The sequence below is a fragment of the Pelecanus crispus genome, chromosome 4 (genome assembly GCF_030463565.1).
Source record: "Pelecanus crispus isolate bPelCri1 chromosome 4, bPelCri1.pri, whole genome shotgun sequence".
In the NCBI taxonomy this organism is placed as follows: Eukaryota; Metazoa; Chordata; class Aves; order Pelecaniformes; family Pelecanidae; genus Pelecanus; species Pelecanus crispus.
The window spans coordinates 16,833,038-16,856,481 of record NC_134646.1 but is presented as its reverse complement, the minus strand read 5'-3'; the positions used below and the strand labels follow the sequence as shown (position 1 = coordinate 16,856,481).

The window sequence follows — 23,444 nt, the reverse complement described above, 5'->3', positions numbered from 1 at the left end:
CTGTCATTCATTGTGTCAAGAAATACTTGATTCAGAAGAGTTTACCTTGGGAAGAACTTGTGTAGCCACAATATTAGCCCTAGCTTTCTTGGGTGTAATGATCCGTATTGTTCTTCCAGGCAGTCTTTAAAGGTTGTCTGTCATTGGATTTCTCTGGATAGACTTGGTCCAGCCTAGCTTGTGACCTGTTGTATGGGGACAAAAGGCGTGTACACAAGCAATTGCAGAGACTGAAGTGATCTTTACTTCTGTGATCCAAGTCTAATTTTAACTTGTTTCTTTTTCAGTATTTTCTGTTCAGATGAGCTTCATGTTTTTGACTTTCCTCTTCTCTACAAGGTAATTGAATGTGCTTGAATGTGCTGAATCAGAACCTTTGAATATTTGTTTTGCATGGTATCTTTGATTTGGGTGATACAGTTTATGCAAATATGTAAGGGCAGGTTTCTGAATAGGGGTGACCTCATTTTGGTGTTTCATATTGTCCTTACTGCATTTTCTCTGCTAGAGCTTCATAGGCTAAGAGAGCAGGACCTGAATTCTGTCCTTTCTTGTGTGTTAATTACAGAGTTGTTAAATCTCAATCAATCACTGCTATACCTCATCCACTGAAAAAAATGGATTTGCACAGATGTCACTGAAGGTATAATTTGCCCTGCAGACATGCTGATGACATATGAGAGAGAGAACTCAGTTTGACTTTTTACATCTCAAGATACATTTGCTGGGCTGGCAATTCACTCTTCTCTGTATATGTCAAATGTGTTACGTTTATATGGTGATTCTTAAAAGACAGTTGTCCTGAATTAATGTTTGGTAGAGCTATTTTTTTTCACTTTAAATATCAACCATGAAGAACAGTTGTACATTCACGTCTCAAAAAATAGTACCATGAAAATGGTGTTAGCCAATGGCTTAGTGCATCACTTGAGCTGGTCAGAGTATCCACCATTGTCCTCTCACTTAGGCTTACTGGAGTATTTGTCTTAGAAGCACTCTGCTGAATGGGAAGTGCCACAATACAGCAGACTCCAGACATATGCTTTATATAAATTATACAATATCCATAAGGGAGAATCACAAAGAAGGGTGCAATGTCTTAGAGCTACTTATGCTTTTTTGGTGCCACAAGAAAATTTCTCTGTGACAAGATCATGCCCTGACCTTAGAAGGCATTTTAAAATAACTTTTGAAATGCTAGACCTAACCTGGGTAGAAGATATGTCCCAACTGTAAAATCTAAAATGCCATAAGTAGTAACCAACTCAGACAGTATGGTAAATATTTAGAATCTCATAAAATGATTCCTAATTTGGACCAAAGGGTGATCCATTTGCCAGTCATACACCTTTCTCTGTATGTCATTTTTCCACCCTTCCTGGCCTTACTCCCAGCATGTAAACCCTTAGATGCAGTTTTTCTCTGAAGTGGAAGATAACTACATATTATAAGTAGTGCTTATAGTGTAGACTCAATATACTGTCCAAATTGAGCAGTTTGTTAACATTACATATTAGGAAAAGAAATCGTAGGTCATTGTCTTTTTTTTTTTTTTACGGAGGCAAGCTGGCCACTGCTGTGATATAGCATGTTTGCAAAACCAACCTTGGCTGGAATAAAGTTGTGTCCTACATACCATGTGTTCAGAATTCCTCTCCTTCACACAGAAGCATACTCATTAGAGAGTTTGCCACAACTGAGAAACAATTCTGCTTTCAAAAAAAAAAAAAAAAAAAAAAAAAAAATCAAACACTACTGTTCATTTGTGGGTAGAATTATTTTTGTCACTAGACCTGATCAAAGTGATGTGAATGTGCATATGGATCCTCAAAGTAATGTATTTGCTTGATGATGTTTTAAGGTTTTTGCTATCAGAGGTTATTAAAACTCTTTCTTTTCTAGGAATAACTCTAGTTTCACACCAGCAGACACAGTGGCTATCATTTTCTGTTCCACACACAAATCCCTCACCCTGGGTAAGTCAGGAGACAAGCTTTTAAGCAAAACAACAGTAACATTCATACCTTGCTGTGCTGAAAAAAAAATGATGTTGGTTGCTGGCTTTTCTGCTTAAATGGTTTTGGTTTCAGTGTGACAAGTAATGCTACCAGTATGATACTAATAGTAGGATAATATTCTTGCACAGATAAAATAAATGCCTACTACAGGGCAGACAACATAGTCTTCTCAGCTGAGATTGTAGTGGTTATACAGTAAGACCACCTTATTTATGGAAAGCTGGATTTTTCTTTCTGTTCTTATTCTGTTCTGTTGCCTAATCCAGTATTGATAAAATTTCACGTTTGTTACTGAAAACATTGTAAGGTATATCTGCCCAGTCTCACAGTAAAATCTTACACCTAAAAGCTGGGAAGTACAAGTGAAAATCAAAGCATGTAGTATATTCAGAAATCACAAATAGACAACACTGTCTTTTGCTTAACATGGGCAAAATGTATGTGTTTATTTTAAGTCTGCAGATATTTTGGATAGTTTTATTTATTAGAATTCATTTATCAGAACATCATTGAGATATTTGTCCCTTATGACCCCTTAGTGATAATAAGATGTTTTGATGGAAACTCACAAAATACTGCTAAATCAGTGGTGCTTACAGCCACTTGCTACTGCTTTGCCCATTATGTTCAGTCAGTGAAATGACTAGTACTTGAATATTCTTCTTACTGTTTTTCAAAATATGAAAACGTGTTTGATAAAGCATATGTGGCTGAATATATGCCTTTTCAAGACTATCTGTCAAAGAGAAACACAGCTGGTGTCAATAACAAAGGTAAGAACTCAGCCTGAAACAGGGGAAGAACAAGTTGGGACTTAGGTGAGATGTTTTCCAAGTCAGTTTGATATAGCGAAACTCATCTCAGGGTTCTTTGCTTCAGCCAGGCCTGTGCTGCACAACTGTTAGCAAGTGCCCTTGAAAGTCTGTGGGAAGTGAAGGAGTTCCTGGAAGACAAGAAAAAGGCAAACATAATGCCTCTTTTTCACAATGGAAACGAGGAGGGGACGAGGAATTATAGATCAGTGAGTTTAACTTCATTTTGTAGAAAACTACTGAAATAAATTATTTTAACAGTGTAGGAAGAAACAAGGAAATGAATAACAGCCCTGTAGATTTGTCAAATGCATATCATACCAAACTAAGTTAATTTCCTTTCACACAAGGTCCTGCGTGTTGCAGAGAAGTAGCAAAAGTTGTATGGCTTGAGAGCGTTATAGCTTTTGACATTTGCGTGATTTTTTGGGCTCCACAATTCAAAAATTATGTGGACCAACTGGAAAGAGATCAGAGGAGAGTGCCATGAATGATCATAGATCTCAAAAAAGTGACCCCAGAGGAAGGTTGAAACAATTGGGATTGTTGAGAGAAGACAGCTGAAATACAGTAGTGATCTTCAAAAGCATAAAAGGTTGATGCAAAGAAGAAAAAAAGTAACTCTTTCACAGTGGACTTTGAAAAGGGAAGGACTTTGTTACAATGATGATTATTTAAGCTAACAATAAAGAAAACCTGTCTAATGTAAAACAGTTTAGCTTTGGAATGTGTTGCCTATTGATGTCCTGAATCTTCTATCATTGCGGACAAGCCTCAACAGGAATTAGATAGCTAGAGTTGATCCTGCCTTGGAGCAGAACATAGATTAAATGACATTAGGTCTTTTTCAGGCAAATGTTTGATGAAGCTGAAGCTTCAACTAATAAATGAGCTTGTATTCAGGAGGACAGTTACCCTTGTATTTATAGAAAGCAACCCCACACATAAGTCATAACACACTACTGTACTTGCTATTTGAAGGTGCGTATAAACTTAGGACATAACTGTGATACTACAGAAGAGAAGCTGGTTGTATTTAAGAGCACAGACGTGTAAGTCTCTCCTTCCCTCCTCAGTGAAAATAATTTTATACGTGCTCTGTTATGTACACTGTTCTGCAGCTTGCCATGACACTAAAAAAATAAGCACACAGCCTTTTTTTAATATTTAAGTCCTAGGGGGTCTTGCTGTCACCCAGAAAAAAAATGAGGACTCTTCATTTCTTTTACTTACTCTACCAAGCATCCTTATGCATCCTGTCTTGACCTGCACCCTATGCATACAGCTGAGTCAGTTCACTTTTCTTCTGCTAGTCCGCTCTTCTTTTTATATTTTATTTTCTCCTTTAGAAGAACCTAGTTTGAGGTTCCTAGTTTGCTTGACTTTTTGGCTCACGTTTTCCCAATTCCAAGTTACTGCTCTCATTAGCACAGCCTGATGAGTCAAGTTTTGTATTTTGCAGCTTTCTTTGCCCAAGCACACCAACAAAAATACTTTGGCCACCTTGACGTCAAGGACTCCTACAGCTTCTCCCCAGCCATACACACTTTTGCCCTGCTAATATAGGTGTCTCATGTATGAGTGTGCAAGTTGAAATGAAGCAGGTAGATGGTGGAACGCAGTACTGCAGGACTGTTTCTCAGCTACAGACTGTTCTGTTTGTCAGCTTCAGGACAGGCTGCTTTACCTTCATCCTTGAAGAGGTGGTGTCTCATGGAAAGCAAGTTTGCCTCCTGGGGGGCTAGTCATAAGATGTAATTTGTTCTTAGGCCTTGCACTTCTGCACTACCTTTCCTTATTGTTTAGGGACTGTTTTGGGATCGCTGGGTGGTTGGGACCTGTGCTTCCCTTGCTGAATTCTATCTCTGGGGCTCAGCTTTGTTAAGGTCTCTTTGAGGCTCCCAGGCCTGTCTTGCGTGGGGCCAGCAGTAGCGTGTCCTGAATTGAGCACTATCCCCGATGGGGAAATGCTCTTTCTGGCAGTCCCTGGGAGCCCATCTTTGGTAAGCCTGAGGGCCCCGCCGCTCTTGCGTGCACCCCTGCACAGCGGGTGCAGTACATAGGCGTGCCTGCTGTGTATCAGTTTCAAGCTGGCTGGTTTTGAGACCGCTGGTATTTTACTCTGTTTGGTATTAGTACCAGGTCCAGATAAGACAGAGCTGCATAAACACACATTTCTACGTAAGTAGGGAGGACTGGGTTTTATAAAGCTGTAGTGTGATGAGGCATGCCCCTGAGCTGGTGATGTAAACAGGAATGTTCAGCAGAACAGCTAGCGTGTATTCCTTCACTGAAGGTGGAAGCAGAGTAGATCTAATTTGTTTTTAAGGGTCAGCCATTTCTGAATGACAGTTAAATCTATCCACAGCACAGTCTTGTCCACCCTGATCTTAGCAGAAACAAGAACAGACATCGGCATTTTGGCCCTTACTCTTTTGTTGTTCTGTCACATTTCTACTTGTCCAGAGGTGTTTACTATAAACCATACAACGAGAAACCTTCTGTTCTCTTGTAGTGGAGGGAGTTTTTCCCTCTCCCTCTGTCATTACAATGCCTGAAAGCACAAACACAGCTCAGGGTCTGGCTTCACATCCGAGGTGGAGCTCTGCTTTGTTTGTCTTCAAGATTCCAGTGGTAGTGTATAAATGACCCCCCAACACTTGTTCTTTCGCTTTGAAACTGATTTCTCTCAGCTTGGCAGGTGAAACTCCAAATAGGTACGTCTGGCCCATTCCCTGGGGAGCTTAGAATGGCACCAACTAAAGTGGGAGAAGAGCTGACAGCTTTAAAGCTTTAGAAGTGGTAATAGGAGAAGCATGAGAAGACTTTTATAAGTCACTTTCTCCCACACCATATTATGAAACCAACTAATTCCCATGCAGTGCATGCTCATGAGGCCAACTGCCACTTCCACTGTTGAATCCATGAATAAGCGCTTGCTCTGCACGGAGATGAGTGCTGTTCCCATATGCTGGGTTTTATTTTGTAGGCAGAACAGTTGACACACTTTTTGTCTCAAAGATCAGAGTGCAGGGCATGTTTGTGTAAGGACAAATTACAGAGGGTAGGTGCCTTTGTGTTTCTTAGTTAGGAACACAAGCCAATATTTCTACATAGAGGTGGGTGCTTTGGCAGTTTTTTGAATACAGTGCGTCACATGTGGAAAAACTAATGTTTATTTGTGTTTCACTTAATGAGTGGAACAGGATATAAACTTACAAGGAGTGAAGATAAAATACGGTATTCACAATGCCCTCTGGCATATTCACCCACACTTTGTTCTCTTTCTCTCCTCCCTACTCACATATATGCACAGTACATGTGAGCACACACATATGCGGACATTTGATGCATGGCTTTTATTAGTGCATTTGCCATTGATTGATTAGTACTTAGTATTAGTACTTCGTCTATTGATTGATTGCAGATGAAGTGACTATTTGACCTTTAATTATGAGCCTTGCTATTGAAAATGACATTGAGCTATGGCTTCACATAATCCATCTGGAAAGCCCGACATGATGCCATTCCCTGGAGTTCATTCAGTGAGAAGAGAAGAGGCCTCAAGGAAGTGCAAAGCTATCAGTACGGCTCATCTAAAAAAATACTGCAGTTGTTGCTTGCACTTACACAAAAGTTGCAGCCACGTATAGAACATTTTATTTTATGTTTTGCAGGGAGTGAATTGCAAGCTAGAAGTTACAGCTCCAAAAGTAAAATGCAGGATTGTCAAAAAAATATTTTCACTTTAATTCTTTGTATTTACTATGTAAAATTATTTTATCAGCAAAAAATGGAGTACTGCTACCTATTTTGGCTACCACAAGTGCAAATGTTTGTACTGTAGGTATGATGAACAGCAGATTGGTAAAAAACCAAAACAAAACAACAAAAATAACCCCACCTTATAATAAAATCAAAGTATTGTTTGTGATGCAGAGTGCATTTTTCCTCATTTGGATTTATCAATGTAGCAGTTCGTTCACCATGGAATTCTTAAAGTAATGCAATCAAAGTTTCTAGGCTACAAAATACTTTCAGGAAAGAATAGAGTTCATTTTGCAAATAAAAGCCAAAGCGCTAGCTTTTCTTTTGTATTGTTTTAATTTCAATCAAATTTATTTTTTAAATACTCAGCTTCTTCTTGCACGAGTACGGAACTGATAGTCTGTACTTGAACAATTCTTAAAAGCCTGCTGTAACGCACAAGTAGATTCACAGACAACTGAATTGTCTGCGAGCGGATCGCCTAGGCTATGGATTAATCAGTCCATGCCTTCCCCTGAGCTCCCCAGCTGCACAATGTGACAGAGTGCATTGTGCTCACATACAGCTCCAATCTGCTCACAGCTATCTATAGGTTGCTCATGTTTTCTACAGATTATCTCCTTACAAGATTTTTTCAGAGATAAATAATATATTTGCACAGCCTAAACCACTGCTGTTTAATATTAGCTGGGTTTTCGCTTCATCTGTTTTTTCCTATACCCAAACTCTGTGAAATGCTGTACTACTCAAGTGTAGACTCTTCTTATTGTGTAGTGATAATTACTTCTCTCCTTTCGACAGAAAAATGCCAAAACATTCTAACTTGTGTTAAGATAAAAGGTAGATCATTTTGCTTTTAAAAAGGAGGCATCTCTTAATAATTCTATAATAGAAAGTAAGATGGTAAAATCAAGTACGTTGCCCTAAGTGAGTATTCAGGCTATACTTTCTGGTATTTTTGAAACATGGTGGTTTTTCTCTGCTCCTGGCAGATAATTGTCCTCTAAAGCGATTATTCATCAAGGTACTAACTGTGACTAGGTATAAATGTGTGAATAATTCTTCTGACTTCTACATAAAGATCTAGAAAATAATCCTAGTAAATCGCTCTTTGAAAGTTTTCAAGTGTAAGACTTTTGATACTGTCTTTCTTACTTTTGAAATCTTCCTAAAGAGTGTTGAACAGGCGACATTACTGCTGGCATCATGTCATACTTGGTGTTATTAGTGCTTGAATTTGCATATTTTCTTACCTGTTACAGACTTTTAGTCTCCTTTCTTCCCCAGGTGTCTGATAGAGCAATGTAAGTGAAAATGATCTGGCTACTCCTCTGCCTAGAATTGGTGGGTGCTGACCCTTGGGGCATTAGGGAAGCTGATGGGAGGAATATGCTTGAAAGAATCGAGTGTCTTGTGCAGGCCATGTCTGGGCCAGTACGTACCCCTCACTACTGCCAGAGAGTTAGAAACTCTCTCCCATTCCTGCTTCTGAGATCCCAGGGGGCTTAGTGGCTGCTAGAACCTTTAATGAGTTTTGATACTGTGATTCTTTGGGCCAAAATGAAAACTTTTTTTCATCTCTTCAGTCTCTGCCCAGCATTTGCTTGGAAGGAGCAGCAAGTGATTGGCTGGGCTTTTTCCTCTACTCTGTGATTCCCCTTCTCTTTGTTCTCTGTCTGCCTCTGGAAAATAAGAACTGAGGGATTCGTGTTACATGAGATGATAGCGGGGAGAGCAGAAGCACCTGGGTCTACTGCACTTCTCTCACGTTAGCATCTTTTTTTGTAGCCCAACTTGAGGGCAGGTGGATTGCCTTTCCTAGCTCGGCAGTCTTCTAGAACCAACGTTTGGTTCTTACCAAACAATACTGTCAGTCAGGCTATTACCATGTAATTGGCATGTCTTTTTTCTCAGTAGACTCCAAAGAATGCCTGGGAAATGCTGCTGTTTCTAGTACAGCTGCCATATCAGAATATTAGAAAACCAAATATAGACCGAAAATTTCTGTAACTGGGATTAGTATGAATGTTTCCTGCTTGCACAGACAAATCCACCCAAGGTGAGATGCCATTTTGCATGTGTAAGCATTTCTATAGTACTAAGGCCACCACTCACTTGAAGGGGCTGTCTCCGCAAGAAGTCAAACTGACGGTTTTGAGTAGGCTGTGGTCGCTGGGATAGTCTGTGCCAAAGCATCTCTTTTATTTTCCCTTGCTACTCATATACGTGGCTGGGCAAACACCCCATTTGTCTCCTTCAGACCAGAGCATCCCTAGGGGCTATACTTTCAGGAAAGAAATGTGCTGGCAGGCCAGTCTGAAAGTAGGAAATGGCATAGTCCAGTGAGTTATAGTGGCTTTTGGACACAGTACCTGATTCTTCCTTGGTTTTTTAATCACAAGATTCACAATATAGCATGTCTGATCTATTGCAGTTTACTCAATTTCGACCTTTCTGTGATTCCAGGAGAGGAAATACTAGAGTAAATTAGGGAATCTCCTTTTCTTTCAGACCTGAAATGTATGTTTCTTTGATTAGACCTAGAATGTGGCAAGAAATTCTGTACCAGCTCCCAGGGCTTCCTTTTCATCTGTATACTCTGCCAGTAGTAGGTTTTTTATTAATATTTAGAAAGTTTGCCTCCAGCAGTACTAAAATGTGCATCAGAGGACAACAGTTGTTTACTGTGTTTGAACTGAAGAATCTCACCCAGGAGATCTCATTCACTTGAAGTTTACATCTCTCAATATCGACTTGCAGAAAGAGATCGATGAATAACAATTGTCATTTCAGAGTTGCACCTCTCCAATTATTTATTTGGTTGTGTGTCTTCCCAGATGTACACGTAATTGGATCAGACACTAAAAACCAGATTGCAGGTTTTTAATGACAGCAAGCTCATACCTCTTTATAATAATAAAAAAAATAAACACACATATCCATCTGTAAAATGATAATGACACAGGAGCCCTCCCTCCCCACCAAAAATAGTTAAAGTTAATTTATCTACTTTAAAGAAACTACAGTATATTCAGCAGACAGCTGACAGGTTACCCTTGGGAAGATCCACGTTTGGACATGACTCAAGATACTTTCTTCTTTTTTTTTTTTTTACCTCAAGCTGGCAGAGGCTACAAGTGTCACCCATACTAAAGCTGGCAAGTATTGAAGATGATGTTGAGTCTCCCTGAGAGAGTTGCATCTACATTTGCTGCTCTCAGTGCACCTTCTGGCAGCCAGTCTGAGCTGCTGACTCCAGACACTTCTAAAACAGTGGGTGCAAAGATGTGAAAAATAAACAGCAGCAGCAAAATTTAGAAATCTCCTATTACAGCATCGTCTTGGGAATCTAGAAGAGGGATCCTCCTCTAAAAGCTGCCATGACCACTGCAAGCGCATAACCCTAGTCCGCAGAGTTTTAGAATAGGAAATAGTGTCCCTCAGTATTTCTAGGTAGCGAGCTCTTTTCTAAATGTCTTCCCAAATGACTGGAGCATTAAAGCTTTTCTGGCCTTATATCTTCTTTCTTGGCCACAGAAATCAGATGAAGAGACAAATAAAGGAAAAATTATGCTAGTATTCCTAACAAATATTTTTTTCTGTATGAAAAGAAGTGTTTTTTTTGTTTTACCATGTATAATGAATTTTTGTATCATGTTTTCCTTTGCATCAAGGTTTCAGGAGAAAAAAAACTTTAAAATACCTAATTAAAAGATGGTATGAACCAGTTTGGAGCATAATCCTTTCGTGCTTGTGTTTACAAATATAATAAGGACAGCTATAAAACATGTTCATAATGGCTTTTTAAATAATATGTGTAAATAAAATCCACATAATCAAAATTTTAATGCTGAGAAATCTTAGCCTCAGCTATGTGCGGAAGGGGCAGTAATGTTCAAGGAAATAATCAAATTAATCAAATCTTAGTTTCATGGTTTTAGGACATTTGTCAATCTCTTTGTCCAGAATTCCTTTCGTTAGTAGGTCTAACCTATTAAACCATCAAAAATTGTTGGCTACAAGAATTATAGAGAAGGGAAGGAAGTGTTTAAATTCAGTTTGTTTAAACTTCATAGGTGAGATACTGCTAGTGAATTACAAGGAAGAATTTACCCTGTGCCTTGCATATGTTATGTGTATGAAGAGTAAACTGATATCCCAGCAATAAAAAAAGCACAGAAGCGTGAAGATAAGCTTAAAATGTTGCTATGCCCACATTGTGGTGCCAAATTAAGGATAAGTCACATTTAAAATATGACTTATGGTGTTCAATTCATTCTTGAATTCCCTGTTAACTAATCACTACTACCATATTGTCAGACAGGTAGAGGTGTTTTGGAGTCTAAGGCACTAGTCTTCTGTTGTTTGTGTTAAATGTTTCATTGTTAGCAGCTGGTAGGATTGCCTGTGTTGTTCATTAAACATCACTTCCAATCTGAATGCACCTGTTGAAAACCCAGAAATAGACAAACTGTACTTTCTTTCTCTTCCTCCCAGCTTTTACATTTTTATTTACTTAAAACTTTGATAGTATCAAGATGTGCTGTTTCCTAGTAACTGTACTTACATTGCACTTAAATTACTGATTTCTGTGATGAGTATAGTGAGCCAGTTACCTGAAGAACAAGAGTTAGTAAAAGCATTTGAAGTATACTAGGTTTTCTTCTTTTTTTTATTCTTGTTAGTATTATGGTAAAAGAAATATCTTATTTCTCATTAATTTCTCTTCCTCCTTCTCATTCTTTACTTTAATGTTAGACCAGTCCAGTCTCTTACAACATAGTGTGGGTCTCAGCAAAATTCTTGCATCCTAGCATAACCAGACGGCCAATATGCAACCACATCACTCTGATTCAGTACAGAGCCTTCCCAATAATTCTAGTCCTCCAAAAGAGGTAAGTCATTTAATGTAGTGCGAGGGCTTGTTGAATATTCTGGTAAATCATTGTTCTTTCCCAAGGAGAGAGATGAAGGTGAAAATGTTTTTGAAGATTAGGGTCCACGCAGACCTCCAAACTGAACTAGGATAGCCCTCTATTTTGCATTTTTCCCCTGCAGCTCTTCCAGACTCCCTTAATGTCTCACCAGTTCCTTGTAAAACCTCCCCCTCAGATGTTTGGTTTTTACCACTTTGTGAGCCTGTTTTTTGCTTTCCATTACACTTATTGCTGACCTGAAATATGAAAACATACTGAAAAAGTTGTCTTCTTTCCCTGAAAATATTTTAAGCACATGTCTTCATACAGCATGTATGTGGGCAAAAAGGCAAAGGGAATGTAGTCTCAACTGCTACAAACATTGCAGATCCTTCCCAATCAGAGACCGAGTGTCGTATCACCTGGAGGCAGTTGTGGTTGTGCTGATGGATGATCTCTTTGTACCTACTGGCAAAAGTCAGATTTCCATGGTAACACTAGGCTTTGTCACCAAGGTGTGATTGAACCAAAAGTGCCACAAACCATTGTACTGCTGTAAACCATTGTCTAGCCACTGTGGATGGAATCTTACCTTGACACTGTTATTTCCTTCTGGACAAGAGAATAGCAAAGGCTGTCTGTTACTTCTCTCAGCCTTGATTCCTCTGCAGAGTACAAAATGACTGTAAGGTCTAGGATCTCTTGGTTAGGGCTAAGAGCAAAAGAAATCTTGAGTTACAGCTGGAGTAGGGCTGGAAGAGGGCTACCAAATTTTCCTCTGAGGAATTTTTCACCTGGGGAAGAGCTTGGCTACCTTTTTTTGGCTCAGCTTCAAGTAATCTGTTTTCCCTCCAATGTAACATGATTTCATATTACATTGGAAGGTGCTTTCTTCAGCTGAAATGGGAATACTCAGTAGCAAGCGAATATTTCTATTGTTATGGGCTGTCAGATATCATTCAGCTATTCCCATACCTGAAAGAAACTGGTCCTGACGGAAGAGCATTTAACTTGAGTTCAGTGCATGCTATAGAGAGGGCATGGATATGGGAAAAAGAATTCTTAGCCAGTTAATTTGTCAAAAGCATCTTCTCCTATCGTGATCTCCGTATGTCGTAACAGAGTCTGAACAAGGGCAAGAAACATCTTCTATCCCTGGCTAGCCTTCACTGAGGATAGGCAGAGTATATAAACTTCCATCTCCTGAAAACTAACCATAGCAATGTGATTTGCCTGGGAAGAAACAGGGAAACCCTTCAGAAAGTTTTCGAACGAGAGATTAGCAGCATTCTTGAGCCATCTGCATGAACAACCTTTTTCTAATCCTCTAAACTGTATTTTGCCCAGATCTCACCACCCTTCCCCACCATGCAGTCACTGGGCCACATGCAATACTATTCTGAAACTTGGTGGTAAAATTTCAGGTGCTTATTTGGTACTGTCTTTGCAGGGATAAGCTCAGAAACCCCCTGCTCTGGCAGCTTAGGAGGGGTTTAATACAAGACATGCCCTTCTTTACAGGCCTCTTCTCAGCTGAAGAAAACCCATAGCTATTTGGCCTACTATTTCCCTTCATATCAACCCCTGAGAGGGTCCTTCAGAAAGAGAGTAGAATGGAGAGTGTCAGAGAAGCTACCGTCATACACTTGATTCATTTTGTGTATTGCACTTGAAGATTATGGCAATTGAGAGTTCTGAAATGTATAGATGAGTAGAAAATCCACAGGCTAAGGCTTTTCTTCAAAGTATTTCCACTGCCTCTTTGTGAGGGTTGTTCTGATTCCTGAATGCCTGGTGGTTCCATAGCCCTAGTGATGACCTCTTTGTTTTGCATCAAACCTCTTTTCCTAAGAAGAAATGCTGCAGCGTTTTGTGATTTGGAATGTGTTTCAGTAATGTAAGCAGTACAGTTTTAGGATAAATTGTTTGTTATGAAGACGTTGAAGGGGAAAATCCTATACAGTAAAGTATGTAAGTAGAGCATCTAGGAATAATTCTGCTTTGGGTGTGAGAGATAATGGCCTATGTTTCAGTAGTAATAAAAATGTTCTGTTAAGTTCTCTGAACCCATTGCAATGTGATAGAAAACAGAAAACGATGAAACAGTGCTTTGAGGGGAGCTTACACATTCAGCGAGCATAAAATAAACATATTAAAATAGAAGAAACCCTGATTTTCAGTACTTATTGTTTTGTCACTTCCATCATGGGTATAGGATAAAAGAAAACTCTTACTTGCTTGTTAGAAGAAGAAAGCTCCTACTTGAAGTTCTTACTTGGCAGATGTCAGTTGAAAGCTCTGCTATGGAATATGCTGCAATGTCAAACTCTGTTGGGTAACTTTAGACAAATGTGTCATGTGTGACATGGAAATATGGCATGCTGTACATTAGTGATTTCCCAAGTGTTTGGATCAGGTAGTAACGTGCTGAGAAAGTGCTCTTTATCTCTCCACACTGTGTACTTGTATAGCAGTGGGGAAAGGCTTTTGGTAGAAATTACTTTAGTCAGAAAAAGAATCCATTTACACTATGTGCCTTCTAACATCTCTCAGACAATGCATTGTATTAAAGAGGCATTTTTTGATTAATGTTTTATAAACATTTTTCAGCATGACAGCTTAAAGTCCCTGTAAAATTGTAAATGCGTGCATAGTGCTCACTTCCATAAAGTCAAATGCCATCTCATAAAGTCTAGTTGGATCCTGTCAGTGACAGTGACACAGAATCAGTACCTTGGAGCATTAAAATTAATTTGCTTCATTTATATTACTGCAGTGATAGCTAGATGAAAAGAGTCCTATATTTAAATTCTCTTAAAAATACCTTCAAATCTTTTAGGATTTTTTATTATTATTATTTTACAGTTAACTAAGTGTAGTGAAGTGCAGCATAATATTTTCATGGGCCTTTTAAGAAGGTGACTATGAAATGTGAAAGTAGCAAAGGGGAAAGGGGAGGATATGGGAGGTTATACCGGGTGCAAAGCTGGAGGAAGGATAAATAGCTTTCAGTTGCGCGGGCTACTGGAGAAACAGTGGCCTTTGACCAGGGCTGATAAACCACAGCCTTGGAGCCAAACTGGAATGCCCTGGAGCAATGGAGAACAAACAGAGCTTTCCTATACCAAACTGTAAGAGCAGTCCTCTCACTCTTCCTTGCTGTTGTTGAAGGTCACGGATGAGCAGCTTTTCTCTTGCTAGGTCTTACTCAGGTTTGCAAAGGTTTGCAAAGTTCTTACGTGAAATGGGCTGAGTGAGGACACATACAGGGAGAAAAATGAAATGTAATCCATATCACAGGCCTAACTCAGTTCTCCTGGTTGCAGTGGGACTGCAATTTAAGTGCCCACTGCACTTAGTGGAGCTTAGTGATTTTAGTGGAAGTACCCAAAATTCACGCTGCTGCAAGTGAGCAGAATCAAAGGTCTTGGGAAGCAAAACCAAGCAGGCTAGAAGCATAGAAGTGGAGAAGAGGAGGAAAAAGGAGGAAGGGAGAAAATACAAACAGAAAAAGAAAAAGAGCTTCTGAATACCAGAGCCAAAGAGCAAGGCGGAAGATGGGAACGCGGGGGAGCACTGGTAGGAGAAACATAGCCAAACAAAGAAGAGGGAAATTCAGGGTAAAAAGCTGGGAGTACCAGTGATCTTGCTTGTAAATTATATCAGTGGGATGATCTCAGTGCTTCTGCCCTTCTGCTACAGCTCTCTCTAGTCCTGGTCAGGTGAGGTGCTGTTTCCTCACCCAGCGAAGTACCACATTTCCTCTTTCTTTGGAGGAGGATGGGACACAACCCTGACTCATGCCTGTCACGGTGTTTGGTCAGCTCTGATCCAGGAGTTGGACACACATTCATGCAATAAGGCTGTTTAAAAGGTTTTGGCAACTCAACAGCTTCTCACACCCCTACTATGAGCAAAGCTGCCCAAGTTGGCACCAAACCAGAGAGAAGCACTTTGTCATTCAGTTCTCGTGATACGTAGTGAGTGAGGGTCTTTGGCAGAGGAGTTGAACCAAGCTGCTGGAAGCCTGTAACTTCATAAACTGCAGCAACGACATAAATGGGTGTTTGTGGCATGAGCCTTCAGACCATGGCAGCAGTCTTAAAAGTTAACGAAAAGATTGTATATAAACTGATACTGGCAGTGTTCCTCCTCCAGTGTCAGTCAGGATGAAGACCCATAGAAGTCAGTCCAATTACCCTGAAATGCAGATAAGCATGATTAATGGCTCTGCAAAAACAAAATGAAAAATTCTTACAGGCATTGTTCTTTCTATGTGTGAATGCAGCCTTAATGCTCCAGATGCCAATTAAATACCCTAGTAATATTGGGGGGTGGAGGGAGGGAGGAGCTGCTGTGTACTTTGAGGAAACTTGAGACTAAGGTAGTGTTCTGGGTGTTAATGTATGTGATTTGATCCTATGCAAAATTTTATTTATCTTAGACTTAGTGTACTATCATACTCCATTAGCACTGGAAGCAATATGCTATAAAAGATGAGGAAAAGAGGAGTGGACAGCCCAAAATAGAGATAATGATATCCATTTTGCTTAGCATCTTCATTCCTTGCTATCTATCTGAAAGATTTAAACTCATCTCACTCACTTTATTAGTTTTGTTATAGCAGCACCTGTTCATGTCACTACTGTTTCAGTCAGTGTTTCTGTTATAGCTTCTCTTAGTGCTAGTTCATAATCTCATCTTGAAAATGCATCACGAGCTAAGATACAGCATACAGTATCAGCCCAGGCATTATAATGTCACTTTTCCTCCTTTGGCTGGGATTTGGTTTTCATTTTGTTTGGGGTATTTTTTTCCCCCATGTGTTTTTTTACACATTAAAAAAACATAGTAATTTTTTTTTTTTTAAGAGAGGGAAAAGTAACTATTAAAATATGTTTCTCCTAATTATGAATCTGCATGAAATTTATGTATTTAGAAAACGTTAGCAGTCATACTGATGGTTGCAGTTACTATGTATTGCTAGGAAAAAGTTTAGACAACATTTTTAAAAATAAATAAAGCCCATGCTGCTTTGTTTAGCTTTCTGGTAATACTACTGACACGAGCATTTGTGACTGTAGTCTGTGGATCTCATGAAATATTTTCTGAGAGTTGCATATTGGCAAAGTTGGAATTATAAAAATCAGAAAGTGCATAAAAAGGCAACAGGGCTTTTTCTTTCCATTAAACAAATGCTTGCCAGCAAAAAAATTATTATTATTTCGTCTTTTCACCAGTTGTTTTTTCCTGGTAAATAACAGGAACTTTAATTGCACATTAGTGGCTTACAGGAACCTATTGTTGTGACATGTATTTAAACAAGCTGTGAATTAAGAACCTCTTTCCATCCAGTGATCTAATTATATTGTCACACTAATTATAGTATTTTGTGTTTATATTTGACAACTTTAATTTTCTTTTCCTAGTTTACTGAAATAGCTTTCCTCTAGAGAATTTACCTCTTAGGCTGGAATTTCTCATCTTTTCTTTCAGTTCAGAAAATGTACAGTTATTTAAAGCATGTCTGAGTCACTTTGGATCCATTCTGTTCACGTCTCTGCTATTAGTTTTCTGTGTGATCTTAGGCTAGTCATTCTAGTGTTCTCTGATTCCCTGTAGGAGTCCTGTTCAGCTTACTAAAGTGTTTTTGGATCTATGGATGAAATTGCACTACCAAAACACCAGGTACTGTCTTATGAACATAAATATAGCATGTTCATAGCTTGGCACTCTAGTTTATTTTCCTGTGGTTAGAGAACAGAAAAGGACCCACAAGGGTCAAGTTGAGACTTGGAAACAGGCAATAAAACCTTTATCTGTTTACAAAACCAGTATGATGGGCATTTGAAGTAAATTACACTCCTTAATATAATGCAAATGCCCATTTAATTTCTATCCAAATATTATCTATTCCCAAGCCCCAGAAATTAGTGTTAATAATAAGCAGCCCTGTTGTGTGATAGGTCCATGATGCTGTTTTGAAGGTAATTATAATACTGAAATTAAGCACACAAGCCTTTAATTATTTGATTTAATCTTTCCTTGGAAATATCCACATAAGTAAAGGCTACTAGTATGGGGACAAGATTGTTAGTGGTGTAATGTGATGAAGCTAAGCAAAATAATTACAAGAAATGGTGCTGTGGAAACGTCACGAAGATTCAGCAAGCCTGGACATGTGTCAGCAATAGTGGGGCACTGGTGGAGTGGTAAATATTCAACAAATAAGCTATTTCCTCACATAGGGAGGAGGCAACTTTGATTAAGGGAAACCTGAAAGGATGTTGAGAACGGGAATTTATCCAAGAGGTAGATGAAAGTTTATGTAAACGTGGCAACTTTGGCTGATCTGAAATATCTACTAATCAGGGCATGTGGCACAAAGCTCAGCTTTTTGTCATTGCTAAGAAAGGAGACACACAGATTAGCTCTGTGAAAACTGTGTGTAGTCTGCTTCGCTGCAAGGTTGATGCTGGTGGAAGATTCCTACAATGACATTTAAGACGAGGGAGAAAATAAGGTATGTTCTCAGGGGGCTCCTGAGGAATCGCAGCTGCTCTTCTTGGCGACTGTGCAAATGTCGGGACAAGCAAGACAGATGGTTGCAAGTTTTGCCCACACCTATGCTTTGTGGGGCGTGATAGCAAAGTTCCAAGATTTAAACAGATGATTTTGAAAAATAACATCTTGAAAGTAAATATAATTGGTTTCATTACTGCAAAACTAAATGAAATTTAATTTTACATATCACATCATCAAGTGGGAAGATTATGCGTGGAGATGGCTAACAGAATTAGCACTGGTGAGTGCAAATTCAAGGTCTTAGGAGAAATGGCCCATCCCTAGCTCTTAACACTCACTTCTTCCAGCATCTAGCAACTTCTGTACTCCAGCCGTTCCCTAACTCTTCATAGGCGTGGCCACTTCATATTGCTCACTCAGTTCACGAAACCTTTTCTCTCTCACGCTGTATCTCTTCTGAAACATACAGGTAGAGCAGAGAGTTTTGTTCTCTTAACACACGAGCACTCACCTGCAGAGTACTTGACTCTCTACCTTGACTGCATGAATCGGTCAAAGCAGGGAAGGCTGTCATTTGGGTACTCGCCAACTAGCAGGGAGTACACCAGGAAAAAGCAACCCTCCTCCAGTGGTGAACAGACTCAAGAAAGGTTACAAGCAGGAGTTGGGCAGGTTGGATGGAGGACAATCATGAAAACCTGAAACAGAGCACAGTGAGAGGAAGTAGTAAATAAGCAGTGCAGAGCTATGCTCAGCAACTGCACACTCACGCTAAAGCAGAATGTATTTTATACCAAGTCTTCAGCAGGAGTTTGACAGCTATTAGCATAACTAGAAAAGATCTTTTATGGCATTCCCCTACTCCTTCCTTTCTGCCACAAAACTTTCTCTGCCGTGTATTTTTTTTTGTTCGTGTTCTTGCTGATTTGTTTGGGTTGATTTTTTTGTATAAAACTTCTGAGTATTCATTTTGTTTCTTTTGGGGTTTGGGGTTTTTGGTTTTTTTTTGGTGAAATGTCCTGACAACATAAAATGGTTTGCTTTTATCTGGAGCTCGAAGTCTGAGGTGAGAGTCTGTCTCCTGTTTTTCTGCTTGCAGGGATTCCAATGCTGAAGATAGTATTTGCGGGTTATGAGCACCTGTCCTTAATTTCCGTCCCCTTACTCATCTATCATCCTGCTCAGATTCTTCTTGGCAGTCTGTTGGTACCAACAATAAAATCTTGGATGGTTTCTAGGCAAAAGGTAAGAATTGCTCGTTTTGATTTATAATGGAAACTGTGCTATGAGGAAAAAAATACCTAAGCACGTCTTAAACTCCTCAGGTTCCTTGGAGATCCCATGGTAGGGATTTTTCTGTTTCTTTACTTCCTTTATGACAGTGATAGTCACAGTAGTATCAAATTAAAAATGCTGAACTTTATCCCCGTTGCCTCTGAAAAGGTTCAAATCTTGAAGTTAGACCTCTATGGTTAGTTCAAATTATGAATTTGTTCAAATTATGAATTCAGGTTATGCCCAATAAGAATGGTTCCATCTTTAGCTAATAATCACAGCTTTTGATTTCCCTTATGGAGAAGTAACAAAGATCTGTCCATTGGCATGGGAGCTGGGGCAATCGGGTAAAATGAGGGCGCTTTCTGAATTGAATCGAAACAGGAAGAAAACTTTTTAACTTTTTTTTTTTCCTACTTGGGTCACCCTTTACAATAGCAAGAAGTCTACAGGAGTCTGGTGCATCCCATTTCATGCCAAAATTATGGCATGGGGTAGCTTGTAGGATTATAGACTATAACCTAGAGGTTTTTACATCAACATCACTGATTCAAAGTATGCTTATTTCAGTACAAATTGAAGCTATTGACATCTGACAGCCATTCTGGGATCTATATGAAATAATTGCAATGGTTTTAGCTGCTCAGAACGGTAGTAAACACCTCACAGAAAACTAGTCCATGCAGCTGATTTTAATGCTGTCTTAAATGTTCTGAGATAATAAGGATCAAGAAGCTGTGGCAACTGAAGCAGTCTTTGACAGCCATTTTAGGTGCAGGCTGAGACCTACTGTGGGAAGCCCAGCACCACCAGTACCCTGCATTCTCTGCTTGTCAGGGGAAAAATTTGTTTTGGTAACTTCCATGTTCCCAATTTTCAGCAAAATCGAACAGACTGCCATTTTACTAGCCTCACTCCACTAAAGTCACCTTGCTAACTTGAATACTAGAATTCCCCAAATCAGTGATTTTTATGTGACTTTTGGTTACCTGAAGTGTAAAAAGTAGGAAAACTCTCAGTTTTCAGGAACTGAGTCCAGGAATCAGACCTTCTTAAGATATATTTAGCATCTGAAAATGGAAATTTGAGAATCATATGTCATTTCTCCATCAGTCTGAAAGTCATGATTTTTTTTTTTTTTTAATCAGAAATTATCAGGACACATTACAGGTTATGTAAAGAAAATTCCATGCTCTTTCTGCAGAAAGATAGCCTAAAGTTGACACTACCGGTGACAGAACGATCCCTACAATGCTGGCTTCTCTTCAGCATCTAACTGCTCCCTGCTGCCCAGACCAGGAGTGGGGCTGGAGCTCATCCAGTGCTCCCTGATCCTCAGGGGCAGTAATGGCCTTTAGGGGCTGCTGTCAGTTGCTGCAAGTTAACGCAGCCTTTAAACAAGGCATCAGAAAAGTCAGCCAGTACTGGAGAGATTTACAGTTCACCAGCACTAGTTTCTTATTCATTAAGCATCAAATAAACCTCCTGTGCTAATCAGACTGTAATGCTACCATAGAGCCACTTTGGGGGATTGTTGTTCTGTTGCAGCAGTTTCTTCAGTTGGTCTTCTGTATTATTCACAAATGTTATTTTAATTACTCTTTGAAAAAAAATCAATGAGGTTGGGTCTGGTACAGTTATAATAAGTATAATAGAAGTGAATGTTGTGACTGGATAATGGTCTCCCGCTTTGAAAATAAACATGTCATCATCACCCTTGATGTTTATTTTCTATAAACACCTTGGCTTCATTTTGGCATCTCTCTTGCAGGGGGAGACGGTTATCCAGTCACAGTACTCAACTGCAGTGACATTCTTACTTAATTATGATAGTACATGTGATCTGGTTGTATGAAATTGAATTTAAATATTTAGAGGTTCATCTACACTAAGGTATTTCTCGTTTGTAAATATGGCAGCAGAATCTGCCAAACTACAAAGTTAAAAAATTGTTTCCCCGAACAAAATGTGGAATGAAGTCTCTCTCCAAAGTCTGTTGCTGAATAATATCCAAAAGACTAATCTCAAACAGCTAGATTTAAAAATAGTTAAATGCTGGTGTTTCTGAAAGATGGCGTTTCTGAGGGGAATAGAGCCTATTTATTTTTAAAGGTTTGGATTTTTTTAATGGTTTACATTTGTGCTGGAGCGTTTTTCAAGCAGTGCTTACAAGCTTTAAATGTACAATATTAAAGGTTAATATCTACTATAAGAAGACCCATCAGACATCTCTCAGACTGAAAATTGCTTGTTTAGCCAACCCTCCAGAAATGATAAGTCTCTCACTCAACAGGCAAATGCTGGTCTGTCAGGGCACTTCACCCAAAAGGCTAAGGAAAACAGAGGTTCCAAATTTCAGGAATTTGCAAATTTCACAATTTCCCCATCACTCCGTCTGATTCATCCTGCACAAGAAAGCACTGAGCTTTTTTGTTGCAGAGCACACCAACAACAGGCATCCTTCACAGTGACCACATCGGTATACAGGAGCAGCTGAAAACCTAACACCTTTTAACCCTGTCACATTTGCCTCCTAAGTTAGAGAGGCTGCTTCCTGCCAAACTAGAAGCACGATCACCTATCATTTGAGTTGAACTTCTGTCACACACTGAATAAATAGTTCAGCTACCATAGCTGGCCAGCCCTGCAGGGAACACAGAGCTGGACCCTGCCAGCAAATAAAGGCATGTGGTTTCTCTCCTTCTCAAAAAGAGTAGAGTAGAGCTACAAAGACGTCAGGTGTCCCCTGGCATAAGATCACTTCTGGACTGATGGACTTTGGCTTATGCTTACCTTTTCTCAGAAAGGAAGGTATAAACATCAGAGGTGCATGACATCCACCGCTGCAGCAGTGTCTATACTCTGAGCAGGCTTCGAGCCATGTGGAAGGAGGCCAGGGAACACAAAGGTGTTGGCAGAAATTTCCTTCAGAGTCTTTCCCTAAGTGGGTCAGAAGCTCTTCTATCTGTGCCACAAGTGGTTTGAGTGGGGTCCAAACAGTTGCTTTCTAAAAGGCAACTGAGATCCATCTCTGCTTCCTTCACCAGCATTGTAGCCATATTCCTTGTGGTTCCTCTGTCAAGGCCATCTGTATATGAGGAGGTTGTGGTGGGCTCCCAGAGATAAAAACATCATCACAAAACCCAGAGTGGCCTGTCAGCTGCATGCTGACTCCGCACTCGGCCTCCCAGAAGTACCCGCAGCATTTTGTTGCCCCTTATAAATAAAAATCTTGTCTGTGCTGTTGGTTGTCTTTTAAGAATATAAAAAAGTGACTGTTTTGTTTACTGTTCACAGGCACTGAAGTTAACCAGGCAGCCCAAAGCACCCGTGAAGGTATAATTATGGAGATGGCCTGTGTCACAGTGAATGTATATATGTACTATACTGTACACACAGACAATTGAGACAACTGGGTATTTGTGAATGTTGCTTCAGTGCATATTTTATTTTTATATATATATATATATATTAAAAAGATACCTGTTAAGTGCCTTACAGATGCATTTTTGGCAAAAGCATTGTTTCCAGAAGCCACTTTGTTGGTTACTGCAAGAGGTTGTACAGTATTTTGGAGTCCTTTAGTTTTTATTTTTCTAACCAAGTGAATGGTCATGACTAACAGCTCTTTCTTCCATTGTCCCTGCTTTGAAGCCAGGGTGCACCGGCTGTAAGTCTCTGTTTTAAACTAGCCAAAATGACCAGAAGCCTATCCCACTGCTGGCTTACCCTGGGGAAGAGCTTTCTGAAGGGTTTGGTTTTTTTTTTTTTTTCAAGATTGACTTGAATTTCTGTGTGACTCTGTTACACTTCCTAGTCATATGACTGTGACATGCCTTTTTCTTCTGAGTTTGTGTATACTCAGCATGGGGCCATCCATTGGATAGAAGCTGAAAAGCATGAATTATTTGCATTTGTTGACACAGTTGTCTAGACATTCCTTCAAAGTTAATGGTTTCTCAAGAAAATTCTTTCAATTCCATTGTATGATATTGTGCCATTGTATATCTTAAATGCCTCATAAGCTTCTTCAAAGAAATGGTCTGGTGCTTGGGTTATGAGTGAAGTATTTGTGTTTGCAGCTAGGAGATCTGTTATAATTTACCTCTGAAGAACACAAATTTTTGTTT

The 23,444-nt window shown here is 39.4% G+C and overlaps 1 protein-coding gene across 2 annotated transcripts in view; it reads left to right on the top strand.

Annotated features, from left to right (window-relative positions):
* SLC10A7 (solute carrier family 10 member 7) overlaps positions 1–22,656 on the top strand; it is a 148,713-nt gene extending 126,057 nt beyond the window's left edge. For both annotated transcript variants that reach the window (XM_075709317.1, XM_075709316.1), the window contains 4 exons: positions 288–339; positions 1,903–1,976; positions 19,139–19,284; positions 22,612–22,656. In XM_075709317.1, the coding sequence (XP_075565432.1) occupies positions 288–339; positions 1,903–1,976; positions 19,139–19,284; positions 22,612–22,656 (317 nt within the window). The remainder of the gene's footprint in view (positions 1–287; positions 340–1,902; positions 1,977–19,138; positions 19,285–22,611) is intronic.
* The last annotated feature ends 788 nt before the right edge of the window (positions 22,657–23,444 follow it).